This window comes from Salvelinus sp. IW2-2015, linkage group LG14 (genome assembly GCF_002910315.2).
Source record: "Salvelinus sp. IW2-2015 linkage group LG14, ASM291031v2, whole genome shotgun sequence".
Taxonomy (NCBI): Eukaryota; Metazoa; Chordata; class Actinopteri; order Salmoniformes; family Salmonidae; genus Salvelinus; species Salvelinus sp. IW2-2015.
Window position 1 is genome coordinate 9,058,290 of NC_036854.1, and position 21,002 is coordinate 9,079,291.

Genomic DNA, 21,002 nt, shown 5'->3' on the forward strand with positions numbered 1-21,002 from the left:
AGCACTTTAAGCCTTTCATGAAGAGTGCCATTACTACTATTGTATGTATGAAAGTGATCCAACTTTGCTGTCTGACCTTCCACTGTTTGTGCAGCGTCCTGACAGTGTCCTGCAGCGCCTGCTGCTCCTCCTCAGGCAGGATGTCTGTCAGATCGTCGCAGGCCTTTAAGAACACACTCAGGACCCGCTGGTCTAGCTGCCCAAAGAACTCCTGAACGGAATTAACAAAAAAGTCAGAGGGGGAGCAAAAAATGATTTCATTTTATTATTATATTTTCTCAATTATTTCAAATAGTCTCGATAGTCTCAAATGAATCTCTAAAAGGGATTCCTCCCACTCATCTAAACTGAGTAAGGTTGACTGTTGATTGACTGGTGTTTTTCTTCTAGTCTTACGCTTTGTTTTTTCAGCAGCTCCTCTGCTTGTCCCCCCTCTCTCAGGCAGGTGGTTGCCACCTTCAGCACTCTCTCCAGCTCCTGACGAGACTCCTCAAACCTCCTCCTCATGGTGTTGTTGGCCTCCTCCTGCCTCCTCCACTCCCCCACCTCCTTCAACAGACCCTTGGAGGGAAGAGCACAAAGGGTGGTAAAGATGTAGTGATGCTGCGTGGGTAATGTAGTTACTGTAGTTGTATGTGACCCCAAACTGACATCTTTGATCAAGTCAATATTTTCAGTTTTCAAAAATGTTAATGTGAGCACCCGAGTCGGAAATCTTGTGCGAAACAATCTTGTACCCCAATTTTCCTGGTCTGGAAATGCTAATCTCTGCTCTGATGGGTTTTTTTGTTTAAAAAAACAACAACTTTTAATCAATTAATAACAAATTCTTAATTACAATGGCAGCCTGGCAAGAGGCAAAAGGCCTCCTGTAGGGACTGGGGCTGGGATAAAAAAATAAATAAAAGTAAGACAAAACACACACCATGACAAAAGAGACACCGAAACAACTACATAGAGAGAGACCTAAGACAACAACACAACATGGTAGCAACACAAAATGACAACAACACAACATGGCAGCAACACAACATGACAACACAACATAGAAGCAACACAACATGACAATAACACAACATGACAGCAACACAACAACAACACAACATGGCAGCAACACAACATGACAACACAACATGGCAGCCATAGAACATGACAACACAACATAGTAGCAACACAACATGACAACACAACATGACAGCAACACAACATAACAACAACACAACATGGCAGCAGCACACCATGGTAGCAGCACAAACATGGCACAAATATTGTTAGGCACAGCCAACATTACCCAATGTCATGGGTGATGTAGTTCCTATGTGTAGTTCCTATATGACACCTGAGTACAGTAATGCTAACCTGTGCAGAGGTCTGAATCTCGGCCACTCTCTTCTGCAGGAAGGTCTGGTCGAAGTTCCTCAGGGCCTTGCTGGAGGAGAGCGTCCTCTGCAGGGAGTGGAGGTTCCTCTCAATCACAGATAAACACATCTTACAGCTCTGCTGCTGGCTCAGGAGGTCCTGGGGGAGCAGAGGGAGTACAGTAGATATAAAAACTCACCCAGAGTGGGATATACAGACTCACTTTTATTTATACACAACCATACACACGCAGAAAAGGACACACACACAAAGACACATACACACAAAAACACACACACCCTAGTCCCCTAGCTCACCTGCCACTTGTGTTTGTGTTGTCCCTGGACCTCGGCCTGTGGCTTTGGGTCTCTGCCTGCTGCAGTGATCCGGCTGGCCCTCTCCAGAGCCTGGTAGAAGCCTGTGATGTGCTTCTCCATTTCCTCCAGCAGGGGGAGCAGTCCATGGCACTCCCTCACCAGAGAAGGGCACCTCTCCCTCACCTTGGGACAGAGACAGGGGGAACAAGGCTCCATGAGAATCAATAGTGTCCATAATTAGAATGCGGCAGAGGGATCAGAGAGAGGGAGGTAATTCATTCCTAGAGAGATCCAGTACAATGCTGAAACTTTTGTAGCATTAAACAGAAAAGTCTGAGCCGTTTGGGTAAAACACTGGAGTAAATCCTCTATGGAAATGCGGCATTAAGATCATTTTAGTCCATTGTTGGTAGGTGATGAACAAAAGAGTATCAAGATTAGAATAAGAAACTTTTGGGAAAGTCACCCCAGTACAATACATTGCAGTAGCTGACACTGGCAAATGGAAGATTTGAGGCAGGAAAGGATTAATAAAACTTCATTTTACCCTCTGGTGATACCAACCTTACTGAGTTGACCTTTGACCGTTGTCATGGTAGCCATGGCCTTGGTGCCCTCCTCCTGCGGGGCATCCTTGGACAGGAGCTGGGCACTGCGGGCAGCCAACTTGTACTGAGTCTCCATGGCAACAACCTTTTTCTTGGTGTTCTGAGTGGGAGATGTGAAAGTAAAGAAGGAGAAATCTCATCTTAGTCGTGTGTTTACAAGGGCTAGATTCAATCATACCTGCCTTAGCAATGTTTGTGGAATATTTACTGGATCTACTCTGTGGCTTATAGAGAAAGCTGGAAGGCTATCTAGCACAGTATGTTTACAGAAGCAAACAGCATTCTGAACACAGAATAAAATATAGGTTTGTATGCTACTTCATAAAAACTGCTTAGACAACATGATAATGCAGTTTGTATGTGCATATTACACAGCCTACTCATGACCTACCTCCACATCCTGTAGGAAAGACCTGATGTTGAGGAAGGAGACCTGTACAGGGGCGTTGAGCTTCACCTCTGCACCGTCCAGCAGCTCCCTCAGGGCAGAGATGGCCCTCATGTGGTCCCTCCTCCACTTGTCCAGCTCGTCTTCACGGGCGTACTGCAGAGACATGGGGCACAGTGTGTTGGTTTGAGAGTTAATGTGCCCTGCTGTAGCTGTAACCGGTGTGTCGTCGTCAAGTGTGTTCAGTTACCTGCATCAATGGCCATAGGGCAGGTATGCTCATTTATCTGCATCTCTGATGGGTCTTAACTATCTCTGTGTGCCACTACCTACCTGTGTGTCCCATAGCTTATGTCCAACAGGTCTAATAGTGTGATCAGTTTGTTCTGTCTCCATGATCAGGTGTGTGATAGCTCTGTTACCTGTTTGACTTTGACAAACAGGTCCCTCCACCTCCCGTTGAGCAGGAGAAGCTGCTGTTTCAGGTCACGTGACACAGTCTCGTCACATGTCTCAATCAAGAAGTTCCCTGCGTCGTTCATCACAGAGTGCTGATCCATCCACTGAGAAAGGTTGCAGAAGAACTCCTGAGAGAGCGAAGGAGAGAGAGAGAGAGAGAGAGAGAGAGAGAGAGAGAGGAGAGAGAGAGAGAGACGAGAGAGAGAGAGAGAGAGAGAGAGAGAGAGAGAGCGAGAGAGAGAGAGAGAGAGAGAGAGAGAGAGAGAGAGAGAGAGAGAGAGAGAGAGAGGAGAGAGAGAGAGAGAGAGAGAGAAAAGAGAGAGACAGAGAGAGAGAGAGAGACAGAGAGAGAGATGGGAGGAGGAATGTAAAAAGATTGAAGGACAGAGAGAGTAATGACATTGATGACATTGGGTATTAATTTAGTGGTTGGGGTAATTATCTGTCTTGTGCCCAGTGGTTTAGTTATTAGGGTTATACAGTAATCTGGCAGTTGGGGTATCCATGGTGACCTGACAGTTGGAATGTCCTCAGTGACATGGGGAAGTTGGAGGGAATCTTGACGGTTGGTTGGAAGATGATTTGGATGTTGAAATCTAATAAATATTTTTGAAATTTGGGTGTCAGAAATGGATATATCAGAAGATGTTTGTCACGCCCTGACCTTAGAGATCCTTTTTATGTCTCTATTTTGGTTGGTCAGGGCGTGAGTTGGGGTGGGTATTCTATGTTTTGTTCTATGTTGTCCTTTTCTATGTGTTTGGCCTGGTATGGTTCCCAATCAGAGGCAGCTGTCAATCGTTGTCTCTGATTGAGAACCATACTTAGGTAGTCTGTTCCCACCTGTGTTGGAGGGTAGTTGTTTCCTGTGTTGTGTTTTTTCACCCTACAGGACTGTTTCGTGTCGTTCACTCTCTTTGTTGTTTTTTGTCATTCAGTGTTCAGTTTATTTGATTATTATAACATGAACACTTACCACGCTGCGTGTTGGTCCGATGATTCCTATTCCTCATCATCAGACGAAGAAGAGAGTCGTTACAGAACTACCCACCACCAAAGGACCAAGCAGCGTGGTAGGAAGGAGCAGCAATTGATGGACTCCTGGACATGGGAGGAAATTTTGGACGGCAAGGGACCTTGGGTACAGCCGGGAGAGTATCGCCGTCCTAAAGAGGAGCTGGAGGCAGCTAAAGCGGAGCGGCGACGCTACGAGGAGTTAGCTCGAGGAGAGGTGCACGAGAGGCAGCCCCAGAATTTGTTTTGGGGGGGCACACGGGGAGATTGGCGGAGTCAGGTAGGAGACCTGAGACAACTCCCCGTGCTTACCGGGTGGAGCGTCGTACTGGTCAGGCACCGTGTTATGCGGTGGAGAGCACGGTGTCTCCAGTACATGTTCATAGCCCGGTCCGCATTGGCCGGGCTAGAGTGGGCATCGAGCCAGGACGGGTTGTGCAGGCTCGTTACTCGAGACCTCCAGTGCGCCTCCACGGCCCAGTGCATCTGGTGCCTCGGCCAAGGAAAAGGCCTCCTGCATGTCTCCCCAGCCTGGTGAGTTCTGTGCCTGTGCTAAGCCCTAACCCTCCTGCATGTCTCCCCAGCCTGGTGAGTCATGTGCCTGCTCCCAGAGCCAGGCCTCCTGTGTGTCTCTCCACTCCAGTGATAATCCATGGCACAAAGCCTCCAGTGATGATCCATGGCACGAAGCCTCCAGTGATGATCCATGGCACGAAGCCTCCAGTGATGATCCATGGTAAGAAGCCTCCAGTGATGATCCATGCGCACGAAGCCTCCCAGTGAGGCCTCTAGTCCGGAGCCTCAGCGTCGGCCTCTAGTCCGGAGCCTCCAGCGACCGCACCGGCGGCGGCTCGGGTGCGGGACGTGGACCCCACTCCACCATAGTCAATACCCCGCTTTGGTGGCGCCTCTGGAGCGAGGACCCTTACAGCGAGTCCCGGACTGAAGACTATCCTAGAGGGCGCCACTGGACGTGAGGGGGCAGCTCCGACTGAGGGCGCCTCGGACTGAGGGCAGCTCCGGACTGAGGCAGCTCCGGACTGAGGGGTAGCTCCGGACTGAGGGTTAGCTCCGGACTGAGGGCAGCTCCGGACTGAGGGGACTCCGGACTGAAGGCAGCTCGGACTGGGGGACTGGGGGCAGCTCCGGACTGAGGGGTAGCTCCGGACTGAGGGGAGCCTCCGGACTGAGGGGCGCTCCGGACTGAGGGGAGCTCCGGACTGAGGGGACTGAGGGCAGCTCCGGACTGGAGGGCAGCTCATGACGGAGGGCAGCTCATGACTGGAGGCCTCATGACTGACAGGCAGCTCATGACTGGAAGGCAGCTTCATGACTGGAGGGCAGGCTCATGACTGGCGGGCACTCTGACTGGCAGGCAGCTCATGACTGGCGGGCAGCTCTGGCAGCTCCTTGATGGACGGCTCTGGCCGCCTGGCTGACTGGCGGCTCTGGCAGGTACCTGGCTGACTGCGGGCTCTGGGAGGTCCTGGCTGACTGACGACTCTGGCCGGTCCTGGCTGACTGACGACTCTGGCCGGTCCCTGGCTGACTGACGACTCTTGCAGGTCCTGGTGACTGGCGGCTTCTGGCAGGTCCTGGCTGACTGGCGGCTCTAGCGGCTCCTGACTGAGGTACAGCTCTAGTGGCTCAGGACAGACGGGCGGCTTTGACGGCTCGGACAGACGGGCGGTTCAGACGGCGCTGGGCAGACGGCAGCGTAGGCGGGCTGGGCAGACAGACTGCTCAGAGGGCGCTTGGCAGACGGGCAGCGCACGTGGCTCTGGGCAGGACGGGTTAGCTCAGACTGGCGCTGGGCAGCGGACAGCGCAGACGGCGCTGGGCAGACGGCAGACTCTGGCCGCTGAGGCGCACAGTAGGGCTGGTGCGTGGTGCCGGAACTGGTGGTACCGGGCTGGGAACACGCATTCTCAGGGCTAGTGGCGGGGAGAGAACAGGGCGTACGGACTCTGGAGACGCAACAGGAATCTTGGTGCGTGGTGTTGGCACTGGTGGTACTGGGCGAGGACAGCGCACCTCAGGGCGAGTGCGGGGAAGAGGAACAGGGCGTACTGGACTGCGAGCGCACTAATGGGCCTGGTACGTGGTGCGCGGAACTGGTGGGTACCGGGCTGGGGACACGCACCTCCCAAGGCTAGTGGCGGGGAAGAGGAACAGGGCGTATTGGACTGTCGAGGTGCACTATAGCCTGGTGCGTGGTACCGGAACCGGAGGACTGGTAAGAGGGGCTGCCACAGGAGACAGCTAGTACGTGGGGCTGCTACAGGAGGTGCAGAACAGGGAGGCGCACAGGAGGCCGTGGTTCGTGGGACTGGCACTGTCATTCCCAGACGGTAGCACGCACCTCAGGACGAGTATGGAGAGCTGACTCAGTAACATCACATCCGCACACGCTCTGTCGGTGGATGTTGTGCCTCAAGCACCAACACAGCAGCTCCGCTCATTTTCACTCTCCTCCAAACTCCACATTAAAATCCTTTACAGTCTTGTATCATTCCATTGCTCACCTCCAATATCAGCCCGACTGGCTCTGGTTCCTTCTTCGGCTCCTCACGGTAAGCACGGGAAAGTTGACGCAAGGTCTCTATCTTGAACTCGCCACACTCCCCATGTGCCCCTCCCCAAGAAACTTTTTGCCGTTTCCTCGAGGGCTTCCTACCGCGGCCGTCGTGCTCCTTTCTCCAACTCCATTTCTGTAACCCTCCTCGCACTGCTCCAGCGAATCCCAGGCGGGCTCCGGCACTTTCTCTGGATCGATCGCCCACCTGTCTATCTCTTCCCAGGTTGTTCTCCACTCATCCTTTTCCCGGGTCCATTCCTCCACAAAGCGCTGTTCCCTCCTTTCACGCTGCTTGGTCCAATTTTGGTGGGTGATTCTGTCACGATCGTCGTATTGTGGAAGAGAGGAGGACCAAGGCGCAGCGTGATAACAATACATCTTCTTTTATTAACGAACACGAACACGAAACGAACACTGACAAACTATACAAAAACAACAAACGACCGTGAAGCTATAAAACGAAAGTGCAGACACAACCAACTAACGTAAAGACATAGACAATCACCCACAAACAACCTAATGACTACGGCTCCCAATCAGAGACAACCATAGACAGCTGTCTCTAATTGAGAACCAATCTAGGCTACCATAGACAGCTGTCTCTAATTGAGAACCAATCTAGGCAACCATAGACATACACACACCTAGACTGAACACTGCCCCATAAACATACAAAAACCCCTAGACAATACAAAACACATACATCACCCATGTCACACCCTGACCTAACTAAAATAATAAATAAAACTAAGATAACTAAGGCCAGGGTGTGACACACACTGCACACACTGCGATGATTCCTATTCCTCATCATCAGACGAAGAGGAGAGTCGTTACAATGTTAAGGTCAAAGACCTCCTCCAAAAGAGCTTTCACCCGTTTTCTCAGGTCCATTTTCAGAAATGCAGAAGTTAAGGTGTGGTTGTTTCATTGGTGACATGCTAGGCCTACATCAATCTACAATGTTTATAAGCAGGCGAATGGGGATCAAGTGAGGGGGTCTACAGTAAGACATACCCGTTTGATGTTTTCAGGCTGGCTGAGTGCTCCCTCTGCATCCTCAAGCCAGGCCTGTAGAGAGGCCACAGTGCAGCTGTACCTCTCCCAGTTAGAGAGCACCTCATCCAGCATGCTCCTTACACTGCGCACCTCCACAGACAGACTCCTCCACTGGGTCAACACCTCCCGCATGAACCTCCTAACCCCCGCCTCGCCTTCATCCACTGGGAGAGGAGGAGACATAGAGACATGGGATAAATACACAGACATGCACGCACACACACACACACACGCACGCATACACACAGGGTAGTGAGAGATCAAACAAGGTCTCTTGGCAAACCTATTTGAATGAAAACAGTGGTTATAAATATAGAATATCAAATAATCATAGGAAAAAGGAATCCATACAGTACATTCATATGCACATCAAGACTACAGAATGCTGGTGTGTTCTATAGAACTGACAAACGAGTCCAAAGAGGAAACCCAATTACATCTGCACATCAAGCTAGTGCAATCATTCCAAATGGCAGTAAACATACCGTACCCGTTCTGCAATCATTTGAGGGCTAGCTAGCCTTCAGAAATAACCAGGAGATGAGCCTGAACCTGACCAATCAAATCACAGCAAACCCACCACCAGCTGGGGCTGGACTCACTCATGGGGAGCCTCATTTTTCGGAGGTCGACCAATCACGTTTCAGATTGTCAGATACACCTCAGTTCTTCTCCCCTGCATACCCTAATATAAAGCCTGCAGGGCTGGAACTGAATGAAATCAACAAGCTAGCTACCGTAGCATGTTAGTGCCCAGAGACAGCAAAAGTAGAGCAGCTCAGCTAATGGGGTCGAATTCCCCACTGAGAGCTGAGAGTGGAGAAACCTCATTTAGACTTTAGCCTGGAGAGGCCAAACCACTATAAAATACAGGGAGGATAGAAGATGCTGGACGATAGTGGGTGATTGGCTATTGAGCCATTCTTGGGAAATTGATCAGAGGTGATATATAGGTAAAATATTCAGTACTGGAAATGGTGGTGGGCTAGATATGGAGATTTAGGCCCCAGGGTCCAGATAAGATTAAGTGGTCTAAAATTGACAATAAATACTGCCTAAATCAAAAGGGAAAAGACAAAGAAAGTTGCTTGTCAGGTAGGTGGTGTAGATAGGAAAATGTAGAGGGATCAGATAATGAGGTAAAGTTTGCCAAATGAAGCTTGATCTTGTAAAAACTCACCTGTGCCATCAGCCTTGACATAGAGCTCAGAAGACTGTTTCAGAGTCTGGAACAATGTCTCGTACTGCTCAAAGAACTGCTGTCCCTCAACAAATGACTGAATGAGAGAGGAGAAACAAAATCAGTGGGTGATTAGAATAACATTCAGGGCATGTTATTTCTCTAACCTAGATAACATTATACCTATTAATTCAAAAATAATTTACATGAAACTAATGTGGGAAAGTAAGATGAAATAGTGGTGACATTTAAAAGTAGAGCAATAATGTATATTGTTGGACTTACAACATAGTTCTGTAACATTAACTCCACTGATTCTCGTCGGCCATATTTGATGATCCAGGATTTGAGCTTGGACTCTGCCAGCATCAGGAACGCCTGCATGTGGTGTTTATTCTCCCAGAACTCCATCTTGGCCAGATGAATGTTTGACGAAGTCGATACAAAGTTCATTCTAAAAGAGAAAATACTGAATTGTCAACATGTGAGCATAGAATGGACAAGGACAAGCTTAAACCAGCGAAGTTAGTGCTGGTAATCTGGTCAATGTTCTGTAAATAAATCATGGGGTTGGGATGGGAGATGAGTGGTTTGGGTGTTGAATGGTTGTTCAGGGAAACCTGGGCCACTTGGTTGCCACGATTAGACCCACCTCTCTGCCATGTCCTGCAGCTGCTCTGGGGGGACAGGGACTCCGTTGACAGTTCTGTCTTTATGGATCCTCTGGAAGACCTGCTGGTGACCTTCAAGACCTTTGAGCATGTCCTGTAGACAGACACACACAAGCAGAGAATAGTACAGTCATTACACCCTGTGTTACTGTACAGCCATTACATAGTACATAACAACTGACCTAATAAGGATGTGTGTAACGTTAAATGGACTCGCATTGTCACCTTGCTCACATTGCCCACCTTGTGTTGCTCCAGGGTCATGTGGACAGTGTTAGATGTCGCGTCAGATGTCTGTTGAATAGTGATCTCCTGTCGGAGTGCCCCCTCAGCCTGGTGCAGCCACTCCCCCACCACACCCAGGGGGGCGGGCAGAGCCCTGTCCAGCTGCAGGTGCCACCCTAGGAGCTGTAGGGAGGAGGTTACAATGTCAGTCAATGAGCTATTGTCAAGTTACCTTGTCTCTGACTGCCTGTCTGAATGCTGGTGGGAACTTTTGCAGTACAAATGAAAAAAAACAGTGCCACACTTATCTTTCCTTGTTGTGGATTTATTTCAATGTTTCGGCTAAAAAGCCTTCAAATGACGCAGCTCACTGTTTGGTTGACTGGAGCTTTGACTGAGTACTTGGTCAGGTATTTGATTAGGCCTCTCTTAATGTTTGCTTGTGTCCTTGAGAGCTAGGCTGTACCAGCATACACCCTACTCTACTCTACTCCACAACAGTAACAGAGGTCCCGTCTCAGACACTTACCCTGTTGGACACTCTGTCCCAGGCCTGTTTAACCAGAGCCTGGTCCACGGTCAACATCCCATCCTTCTGAGTGGACAGGACCGCTGCCTCCACCTGCTTCCTATTCATCTCCAACTGGACACGTACACTCTTAAAGGACTGATGGAGAGAGCGAGAGAGAGAGAGAGAGAGCGAGAGAGAGAGAGAGAGATGAGGGAGAGAGAGAGAGAGAGGAGCGAGAGAGAGCGAGATGACGAGAGAGAGAGAGGAGAGGAGCAGAGAGAGAGAGAGAGAGACAGAGACAGAACAGACAGACAGACAGAGCAGACAGACAGAACAGACAGACAGACAGACGAGACAGACAGAACAGACAGACAGACAGGACAGACAGAAGACAGACAGACAGAACAGACAGACAGACAGAAGACAGAGACAGACGCAGAGAGAGAGAGAGAGAGAGAGAGAGAGAGAGGAGAGAGAGAGAGAGAGAGAGAGAGAGAGAGACAGCGACAGAAGCAGACAGCAGACAGACAGGAAGACAGAACAGGACAGACAGAGAGAGACGACAGAGAGAGACAGAGAGACAGAAGGAGCAGACAGGAAGAGCAGACAGACAGACAGAAGAACAGAGAGAGAGAGAGAGAGAGGAGAGAGAGAGAGAAGAGAGGAGAGAGAGAGAGAGAGAGGAGAGAGAGAGAGAGAGAAGAGAGAGACAGACAGACAGACAGACAGACAGACAGACAGACAGAGAACAGACAGACAGACAGACAGAAGACGAGGACGAGCAGAGAGAGACAGAGAGAAGAGCAGACAGAGAGGAGCAGAGGAGAGAGAGAGAGAGAGAGAGAGACAGAGAGAGAGAGAGAGAGAAGAGAGGAGAGAGAGAGAGAGGAGAGAGAGAGAGAGAGAGAGAAGACGGCGAGAGAGAGACAGAGAGAGAGAGAGAGAGAGAGAGAGAGAGAACAGAGAGAGAGAGACGAGAGAGACAGAGAGAGAGAGACGAGAGAAGGAGAGACGAGAGAGAGGAGAGAGAGAGAGAGGAGAGAGAGACAGAGCAGGACAGACAGACAGACAGACAGACAGACAGGAACAGACAGACAGACAGACAGACAGACAGACAGACAGACAGACAGACAGACAAGACAGCAGAACAACAGACAGACAGACAGACAGACAGACAGACAGACAGACAGAAGACAAGACAGGAGGAGAGAGAGAGAGAGAGAGAGAGAGAGAGAGAGAGAGAGAGAGAAGACGACAGACAGACAGAGAGGAGACAGAGAGACGAGGAGAGACAGAGAGCAGAGAGACAGAGAGAGCAGAGAAGAGAGAGAGAGAGAAGAGAGAGAGAGAAGAGAGAGAGAGAGAGAAGAGAGAGAGAAGAGAGAAGAGAGAGAGAGAGAGAGAGAGAGAGAGAGAGAGAGAGAGAGAGAGAGAGAGAGAGAGACAGAGAGAGAGAGAGAGACAGAGAGACAGAGAGAGAGAGAGACAGGAGACAGAGAGAGCACAGAGAGAGAGAGGAGAGAGGAGAGGGGGGGGTCCACAGATGGAATGGTTATTTCCTGATCATGTGGCCTGACAAGGGAAACCTTTGGGTCCTAGTTATATCCCAAACACACATACAATACAAATACTGTAAAATATACTGCCTGGAACACATACAGTACACATACTGTAAAATATACTGTAAAACTTACTGTAAATATACTCCTGCGAACACATACAGTACACATACTGTAAAATATACTGTCAAAATATACTGCATGGACACACATATACTTTTCCTCTTTCACAGATCATACATTCATCTGTCAAAAACGTGCATAATAGAAAGAGGAAATAAGAAATCCCACAATGTGTTGAATTGTAATGTGTCCTGGCGCTTTGGTACTGTATAAGCCAGATAGGGTGGAAATACGGCGGCAGCAGTCTGATCACTGCAGTGTAATACCACTGATTAGCCTGATATGGAAGTGTCTGTGCCCAGGTGTGTGTGTGTGGGTGTGTGTGTGTGTGTGTGTTGTTGTGTGTGTGTGTGTGTGTGTGTGTGTGTGTGTGTGGTGGTGTGGTGTGTGTGGTGTGTGTGTGTGTGTGTGTGTTGTGTGTGTGTGGTGTGTGTGTGTGTGTGTGTGTGTGTGTTCTAGATCACCTGATATTGCTGGCTGAGGTTGCCCTTGGTCTCCTGAGTACGTGCTGTGTCTAGCTCCAGCTGATCCAGCCAGGTCTTCAGCTCCCTCAGGCCCTTACGCTGCTCTCTCTGGGTGGCCGGGGAGAGGAGGGAGGAGAGAGGAGAGAGGAGAGAGGAGAGAGGAAGGGAACAATGAAAGTAAAAAAGGAAGCAGGGAATGTGGGATAGATATAAGGAGGGAGGAAGGGGAATACATGGAAAGGAAAGTACGAGTGATAGAAGAGAGGAAGTGAGAATGCAATGCAGGGACGGTAGAAGGATAACAAGGGAAGAGAGGAATGAAGGAATAAGAGGGATGGGGAGATAAGAGGGCAGAGAGGAAACATGTGGGAGGTAATCCTTTATGTTGCCCAGCAGGGCAAATTCTCCAGATTTACAGCTGCCAAACCACACTGTTGATTCAGCCAATTCACTTTAAATACCGCTACTAATATTTCATTGGATTCGTTATGAATACTTACAGCGCCTTCAGAAAGTATTCATACCCCTTGACTTACTCCAAATTGTGTTGTGTTACAGCCTGAATTAAAAATATACAAACAATACCCCATAATGACAAAGGGAAAACCTGTTTTTAGACATTTTTGCAAATGTATTAAAAATTAAATACACCCATGAGTTAGAATCCCCTTTGGGAGTGATTACAGCTGGGAGGATTTCTGGGTAAGTCTCTAAGAGCTTTGGCCACCTGGATTGTAAAATATTTGCACATTATTCCCAAATTATTCAAGCTCTGACAAGTTGGTTGTTGATCATTGCTAGACAGCCATTTTCAAGTCTTGCCATAGATTTTGAAGCCGAGTTATGTCAAAGTGGAACTAGGCCACTCAGGACATTTCAATTTCATTTTCGTAAGTGTCTGTTGGAAAGCAGACTGACTCCAGTGTATATTTAGCCAGGTTATTGTCCTGCTGAAAGGTGAATTTGTCTCCCAGTGTCTGTTGGAAAGCAGACTGAACCAGGTTTTCCTCTAGGATTTTGCTTAGCTCTATTCCATTTATTTTTATCAAAAAGAAACTCCCCAGTCATTGCCGATGACAACCATGCCCATAACATGATGCAGCCACCACCATCGTTCTCAGTAATGTGTTGTGTTAGATTTGCCTCAAATATAATGCGTTGTATTCAGGACATAAAGTTCCCTTCTTTGACACATTTTTTGCAGTTTTACTTTAGTGCCTTATTGCAAACAGGATGCATGTTTTGGAATATATATATTCTGTACAGGCTTCCTTCTTTTCACTCTGTCATTTGGGTTAGTATTGTGGGGTAACTACAATGTTGTTGATCCATCCTCACTTTTCTCCTATCATAGCCATTAAACTCTGTAACTGTTTTAAAGTCACCATTGGCCTCATGGTGAAATCCCTGAGCGGTTTCCTTCCTCTCTGGCAACTGAGTTTGGAAAGAACCCTGCACTCTTAGAAAAAAAGGTGCTATCTAGAACCGAAAATAGTTCTTTGACTTTTTCCATAGGAGAACCCTTTGAAGAACCTTTTTGAGTTCCAGGTAGAACCCTTTTGACTTCCATGTAAAACCTTTTACACAGATGGATCTACATGGAACCCAAAAGAGTTCTACCTGGAACCAAAAAGAGTTCTACCTGGAAACAAAAAGGGTTCTACCTGGAAACAAAACGGGTTCTCTTATGGGGACAGCCGAATAACTCTTTTTGGGATCCCTTTTTCTAAGAGTGTGTATCTTCGTAGTGACTGGGTGTATTGATACAAGTGTATTTAATAACTTCACCATGCTCAAAGGGATATTGAATGTCTGCTTGAATAAGTGCCCTTCTTTGCATGTCATTGGAAAACCTCCCTGGTCTTTCTGGTTGAATCTGTGTTTGAAATGCACTGCTCGACTGAGGGACATTACAGATTACTATTATTGCACACAGAGTGAGTCCATGGAACTTATTATGTGACTTGTAAAGCACATTTTTACTCCTGAACTTATTTAGGTTTGCTATAACAAAGGGGTTGAATACTTATTGACTCAAAACATTTCAGCTTTCATTTTTTATTAATTTTGAAAAATGTTGACATTAGGGGGTATTTGACACTTTGACATTATGGGGTATTGTGTGTAGGCCAGTGACATCGCAATTTAATCCAATTCAGGCGGTAACACAACAAAATGTGGAAAAAGTCAAGGGGTGTGAATACTTTCCGAAGGTACTGTATGATGACAAGTTAGTTAGTTCAACAGTCCATTCAATGTTAACACTCCCTATTCAGTTTCAGCCCATTCTATTCTGCTCAGCCATCCCATTGTAAGGCTGTATTCTTTATTCACATTACAGACGTTGGATTGGAATCCCCTGCTAAGGGAACGTATTCTCTTCTCTGAATGGCAGTCCCCTAAACACACTACAGGGGGGGGGGATCATATTACTAGCTAGCTAACATTCACTGTTACAGCCTAGTTAGTGTATTGTCCCTGAAATCAGCACTGCCAAATCATATCTTCTTTCTTTATTTCATAAAAAAAAATGTTTTACTGAATGTAAATAAACAACACAAAGTGTTACACATCTTTGTCAGTGCGGTAGAGAGTACTAACCAGTGGCTATAACAAGGCAAGGACATATCAAAATCCTACACTGACGCAAAAGAGGCATAGTTAGAGAGACTTAATGTCAAAGCCACTCGAAGCTGAAACTGTAACCTTACAAAACCCAACCACTATTCATTCAAAACCCAAGGCTTTCCATCAAACCGTCTGCCAATAAAAGGGTTCCCTGCCTAGCCCTAGCCAGCTGCGGCCATTGTCATGCTAATACAACGTAGCTGTTAGCACTAATGCTAATATAATGGTAATATCACATCATATAATACAGGACTATCACCTCAGGTAAAATGAGATGTGGAAAGAAAAAAATGAATTCCCTTACCACATAAAACACTGCGAATTCCACCAGAATACAATAGTAGAGCTGGTGATTACAACAATAAAATGGAATGGTGAATATTTAAAGTATGTAGAAACAATGTAACCTGGGTGTCAGTCTGTCTCTGCTGTAGCTGCCTCCTTTGTTGTTGTCATGCAAAACACTGACAGAGTTGGCTGAAGCAAAAACAGGCTGGCAACCGGGCTAGAAGCAGTATGTGTTCCAGCGGGGAATTACAAACATTCTAAGAATGTTCTTTTGGAACGTTTGATGGAGAACCTGCACAGTGGACCGGAATGAGGATACTAATACTTCTACAGACTGAACCTACCTCCAACATCTCCTCAATATCTCGAGGAGCAAGACCATGCTGTGGAACAGAGGCAGGCACAACAACCACAGGGATGCAGTGACCACACAGACAACACCACAGTGGAGAGAGAGAACGAGAAAAAAAGAAGAAGGGAGAGATGTCCAAAAAAGAAGTGATTGATCAACAACAGACAAGAAGACATTACATCACATCACTAAGGAATAAGGGAATGTGAGAGGTGACAATAAGGAAAGGTTGGGTAGTTTGTGTCAGTGTTAGGRGCAAGGGTTTACAGACACAGCACACACCGCAAGTCTACCTGCAGGTCTGAGATAACTCTTGAATAGAGGACAATAGCGGCAAATGATGTAAATAACGGAGAGARAAAAACAATAGGAAGAGACATGGCTGTGAAGATGGAGAGAGAGGGAGAGGTGGGGAGAGGGACAGGGCTTGCTACCTCTTCCTCTGGCTGGGAGTCCGAGTCACTGTTCTGCTGTTGACAAGGGTTGGGGTGGTGCTTCAGAAACTGGGCCACGTACGTCATGATGGACTTCTCATCCGGTTTGTCAACATCCACATCTGGGGAGAAAGAACAGATAGGGGTCAGTCTAGTCACCACAACACACTGAACTGTACTGAATACCAGCTGTTATGAACAACCAGATACTAGTATTAACATAGCATTCTCAATGACATCTAATCTGGAAAAAGCTAACCATTCATCACTATTTAACTCCAGCTATATCAACAACAGACTACTGCGATTAGCCATCACTGATCTTTGTAATCAAGCAGAAGAAAGCCTCTAACAGAAACCTCAGACAGAGTGGAAGGCCTGCCACCTTGCATCAAACTGTCATATCAGGTTTATATGGTATGTTGGTGAGCTGCTGGATGCTCTCTCTGGCACTGACTCCTCTCTAGCCCTAATGGCCCTTAATTATGGTGATGTCAAACTGGATTTGTCAGAGCTCATTCTGAGGGGCAGCCGTGAAGGAGCACAGAGGCTGTTGAGAGGATTCACTCTAGAGGGATGTATCTGATACACAGGCAGGAATGTACACTAGTGAAAGCATAGTGAATCTTTGTATTGACATGGAGCGTGGCTGACATATCAGCTTCAGGTTTGTAAAGATCTAGAAAAGTTGAAGTTTTCTAACCAGAAGTTTTCTAGACTTTTGGTTAGTTTGTTCAGTGTACCTGGGCCATTCCATCAATTAGGCCTTTTGAGTAGTGTAACTTGGTGAGCAAAAAAAAGTTTAATTTCACCTAATTTTAACATTCTGTCATAAAAAGCACATGTTCAACTTAATATATATATTTTTTCCCATTTCAAGAGGTTAAATTTAAAAAATGACTATAGTAAGTGCGTAGTAGGTGCCAAATAAAGTAACAGCTTTGACCGTAACAGGGTTGACCATAACAGGGTTGACCGTAACAGGGTTGACCGTAACAGGGTTGACCGTAACAGGATTGACCGTACCAGGGTTGACCGTAACAGGGTTGACCGTAATATGGTTGACCGTAACAGGGTTGACCGTACCAGGGTGATCGTAACAGGGTTGACCGTACCAGGGTTGACCGTACCAGGGTTGACCGTACCAGGGTTGACCGTAACGGGTTGACCGTAACCGGGTTGACCGTAACCGGGTTGACCGTAACATGGTTAACCGTAACAGGGTTGACCGTAATAGGGTTAACCGTAACAGGGTTGACCGTAACAGGGTTGATGACTTCATCTTAAGTCATCCATAAATCCCCTTGTGACAGGGGGAATGGAAGCTGGTTGTGTGAAACAGGGAGGACAATTGAATGCAAGCTTCACCAAAAACTGTTTTATTGTTAAAACATTTGTAGCCTGTCTATATGGGTAACAGGATTGACATGTTATGTTCAACCCTCTCAGATGTTCATCACAAAACACCAGAACATGGCCCAGAAGAGAAGATCCAGCTCACTTGCTTTTACACTATGATTTGACTATTAGATGTTCAATGTAAAAAAACGAATAGTTTCACTGTATTAAAATGACAGTTCAGTTCACGTAACAGGGTTGACCTTAAAATGAGGGAACGTTTTTTTTTTTACCTTAAAATGAATCACTAATCACATGAAATAAATAGTAATCTAGAGAAATGGCTTTGTCAAAGCAACAAAATAACTTTACAATGATGGTGAACTTGGATAAATGTTAGGATTAAGTGGGCTAGTGTCTTCCCAGAAGTCACAGAGGATGCACAGACGGACATTTCAAAATGCTGAATTTAGGCACTTTAGCAAGTCTTTATTCAAATAAAAAAAACAGATTTATTGAATTTTCCATGTGTTCTATATTAAAGGGCACTCAATTTAATATAACATGCTTTTTGAATGTTTGTGCACAATTTCTACTTAGCATTTTAAAGGGACGCAAAAGGCACTAATTTCGTGGAACGACCCACATTAATTTGCCAAACAGGAAATGACCTCTCTGGCTGTGGTTTACCTTCTGGGTCCAGTAGCTGCGGAATGCCCAGCTCAGTCTCGGCCAATGAGAAGGCTTCCTGCAGGTTCTCTCGATTGGCTCTCCTCCGCACACGCTCCATGTCGACCAGGTGGGGTCGAAGAGAGAGGATCACTGCGAAGAATGCCACACCTGTACGCCAGCTCGGCCCAAAGTCTTTCACGTCGATCCCCAGATGCCTGAAGAGACAGACAAATACAGCATTACATCAATAACACCATCACTTATTATTAGCTATCCTAATATCATTATCAGTAGCTATCACTACAACCACGATTAGTACTGGTAATAGAAGTGTTACTGTAGTTAGTAATATCATAAGTATCATCATGTTATATTGCAGTAGGTGCAGTGGCTGTAGTGTCCCGTACTTGGTGGCAGTCTGCTGGACCCATCTGAGTAGGGCCTTCCTGGCCCCACCATGCAGCGGGGGGAGGGGCCTCCTCTTGACAGGCGGGCTGGTGGTGTCTGAGCTGTCCACTGAGGAGGTGCTGCTAGAGAGGGCCTGGAGCGCTGGCAGGTTACTGGTCAACTCCTCTATCTGCACGAGGGGAGAGAGAGCGATAGAGAGATAGAGAGATTTTTTGCTATAGAGAAAGCACAGCTTTTTGTGCCAAGAAGACAGAGTATGGCTGACTCACAAAATTAAACACCATTGCCTTTATTGTGTAATTGTGCAATAATGCTGCATTATTTGTAGTGGGATGACACCCACCCACCACAGAGGCACTTTACCTGGAAATAGAGGATTATTGTCCAAATCAACCCCAGTACGATAGATGGTCTTCCATCGACGATGTCAGTCGAGTTGATGTTGACTAGCTTGATCTGTGTCACAACATACAATATCTAGCATTATACTGTAGGATATCACTTATCAGAAATCATATCTGTTCTAATACATACTGTCTGGAACAAATATGCACAAATTCACTCAATCTAGTAATGGTACAATATATGGAAATACGGATACGGACTATGAACACAGTACCCAAGTGTAATATCATTCATAATAACTTTCATGAAAACATAAAATAAGCTGGTACTAACCGGTGATCCCCTGTACGCAGACTTGAGTGAGCGTGAGAAAAAAGGAGAGAGAGAGGGAGCAAAAGAGAGGTAGACAGAGAGAGATTGGATGCAGTTAGAGGAGGTATATAGTATGGGTGAGTGACAGGGGGATGCCTCATCGAGTGTGAGCCAAGCGATAAAGACTCTAGCAGTGAGATAACCCTGGCTGCTCTACGGCGGGCTGAGAGGACAGATCTATCACCTATACACAGACAGCACCGGGGATTACACCCAGCAGAGAGGAGAGAGAGAGAGAGAGAGAGGTAGGGTATATCATAGAGAGAGAGGGCCTGGGCATTCATCATATTATCCATATCAACTGGTATATTACAGAGGAGAGGAGTCTGAGCTTTAAAGGTTATCATATTACACTGGGACTGTGGTATGGAGGAGGGACAATATGGGGTGGGAAAGGTCTCCATGACAAGGAAAAACTGTAGAAGCTCCACTTGGGAGAGGGTCAGAGACCGAGCAGTACTGTACATATAATTCATGTTTCTATATCTAAGACAGGTCTAAAGAGGGGGTCTAGTAGGCAGTTTATACATAATACAGCATTTCATATCAGAATGGGGTCCTTAGACTATGTAAAGATAGTGGTTGACAGTAGATGGAGGGACACTGCTTCAACAATATGACAAAGAAAGGGCCTTCATACAGCGTCAAGAAGGAGGGCGGTATACGGGAAAGAAGACAGTGGCCGTGTCAAAATACCCATACCAACCTACTAAATACATAAACTGCATACTATGTACACGTCATCGCATACTATTTAGTACGTACTGTTTAGTAAAAGGTATGCCACGGTTGCAACTCTCAGTAGTGGCTCCGAACTGTCTGAGTAGGTGGGGTGGGGCTGAGTGCAGGTGGATTTTTCCAAATTCATCAAACATGCCAGCCTGATAATAGCTCATTTCCAATTTGATGAATTTCTCTAAACTCTGAATAGAATAGGAATGGCGTTATAGGCCTACTCAGGCTGATTATAAGCAGACTATCACATTCAACCCATATAGCCCATCTATCCAACTTAAAAGGACTAAAGACAGAAACAGATCATTTGGTTCCATTTCAACATATTTATTAGTGAAACCAAAGTGCTGTAACATAAATTAAATCAAATAGCCTAGTAAACACACCAAAACTTTTCAAATGTTCAAATCAAAACACTATTGCACAGAAAAATGTTGACAGCTGGGTGAATCGCAAATTCAGAACCTCTGGACAGCAACATAATAAACTAAAGCACTGATCAATGGGAACGAGATCAGAATGACTGCTATAAGGCTTTTCCATACATACAATTATTAAATAGCTAGCGTAGTCTACAAAACTAAAACAATCCGTAACTTCAAAAATCAAAAGGCCTGATTAACATGACATCATTAATCCAGATCCTGAGACCGCGGTGCTGAAACACTCAGAAATAAAAAGATGGTTTAGTATTTCATTTAAAAACTCTCTTTAAAAATCTGTTTTCAAAGATGCAGCCTACAATGCAATACTCGTGATCATTTTAAGGAGAACAAAAATATTCTTAGCCTACATTTGAACACCAACGCAGAAGCTTAGCTATTTGGAACCAACACTCAGACTTAATTTACAAACAAAGCGGTGAGTATTTAGTGAGTCCACCAGATCAGAGGCAGAAGTGATGACCAGGGATGT

The 21,002-nt window shown here is 46.5% G+C and overlaps 1 protein-coding gene across 1 annotated transcript in view; it reads right to left on the bottom strand.

The window, feature by feature from the left end:
- Nucleotides 1-19,453, bottom strand: part of syne1a (spectrin repeat containing, nuclear envelope 1a) — a 183,201-nt gene extending 163,748 nt beyond the window's left edge. Inside the window, 19 exon segments of the mRNA XM_070446763.1 lie at nucleotides 77-211; nucleotides 397-561; nucleotides 1,360-1,518; nucleotides 1,677-1,859; nucleotides 2,241-2,384; nucleotides 2,676-2,828; nucleotides 3,095-3,259; nucleotides 7,741-7,946; nucleotides 8,963-9,059; nucleotides 9,248-9,416; nucleotides 9,615-9,727; nucleotides 9,877-10,041; nucleotides 10,388-10,525; nucleotides 12,516-12,623; nucleotides 16,218-16,339; nucleotides 18,246-18,442; nucleotides 18,635-18,804; nucleotides 18,999-19,091; nucleotides 19,439-19,453. Coding sequence (XP_070302864.1) covers nucleotides 77-211; nucleotides 397-561; nucleotides 1,360-1,518; nucleotides 1,677-1,859; nucleotides 2,241-2,384; nucleotides 2,676-2,828; nucleotides 3,095-3,259; nucleotides 7,741-7,946; nucleotides 8,963-9,059; nucleotides 9,248-9,416; nucleotides 9,615-9,727; nucleotides 9,877-10,041; nucleotides 10,388-10,525; nucleotides 12,516-12,623; nucleotides 16,218-16,339; nucleotides 18,246-18,442; nucleotides 18,635-18,804; nucleotides 18,999-19,091; nucleotides 19,439-19,453 — 2,697 coding nt within the window.
- Between the last annotated feature and the right edge of the window lie 1,549 nt (nucleotides 19,454-21,002).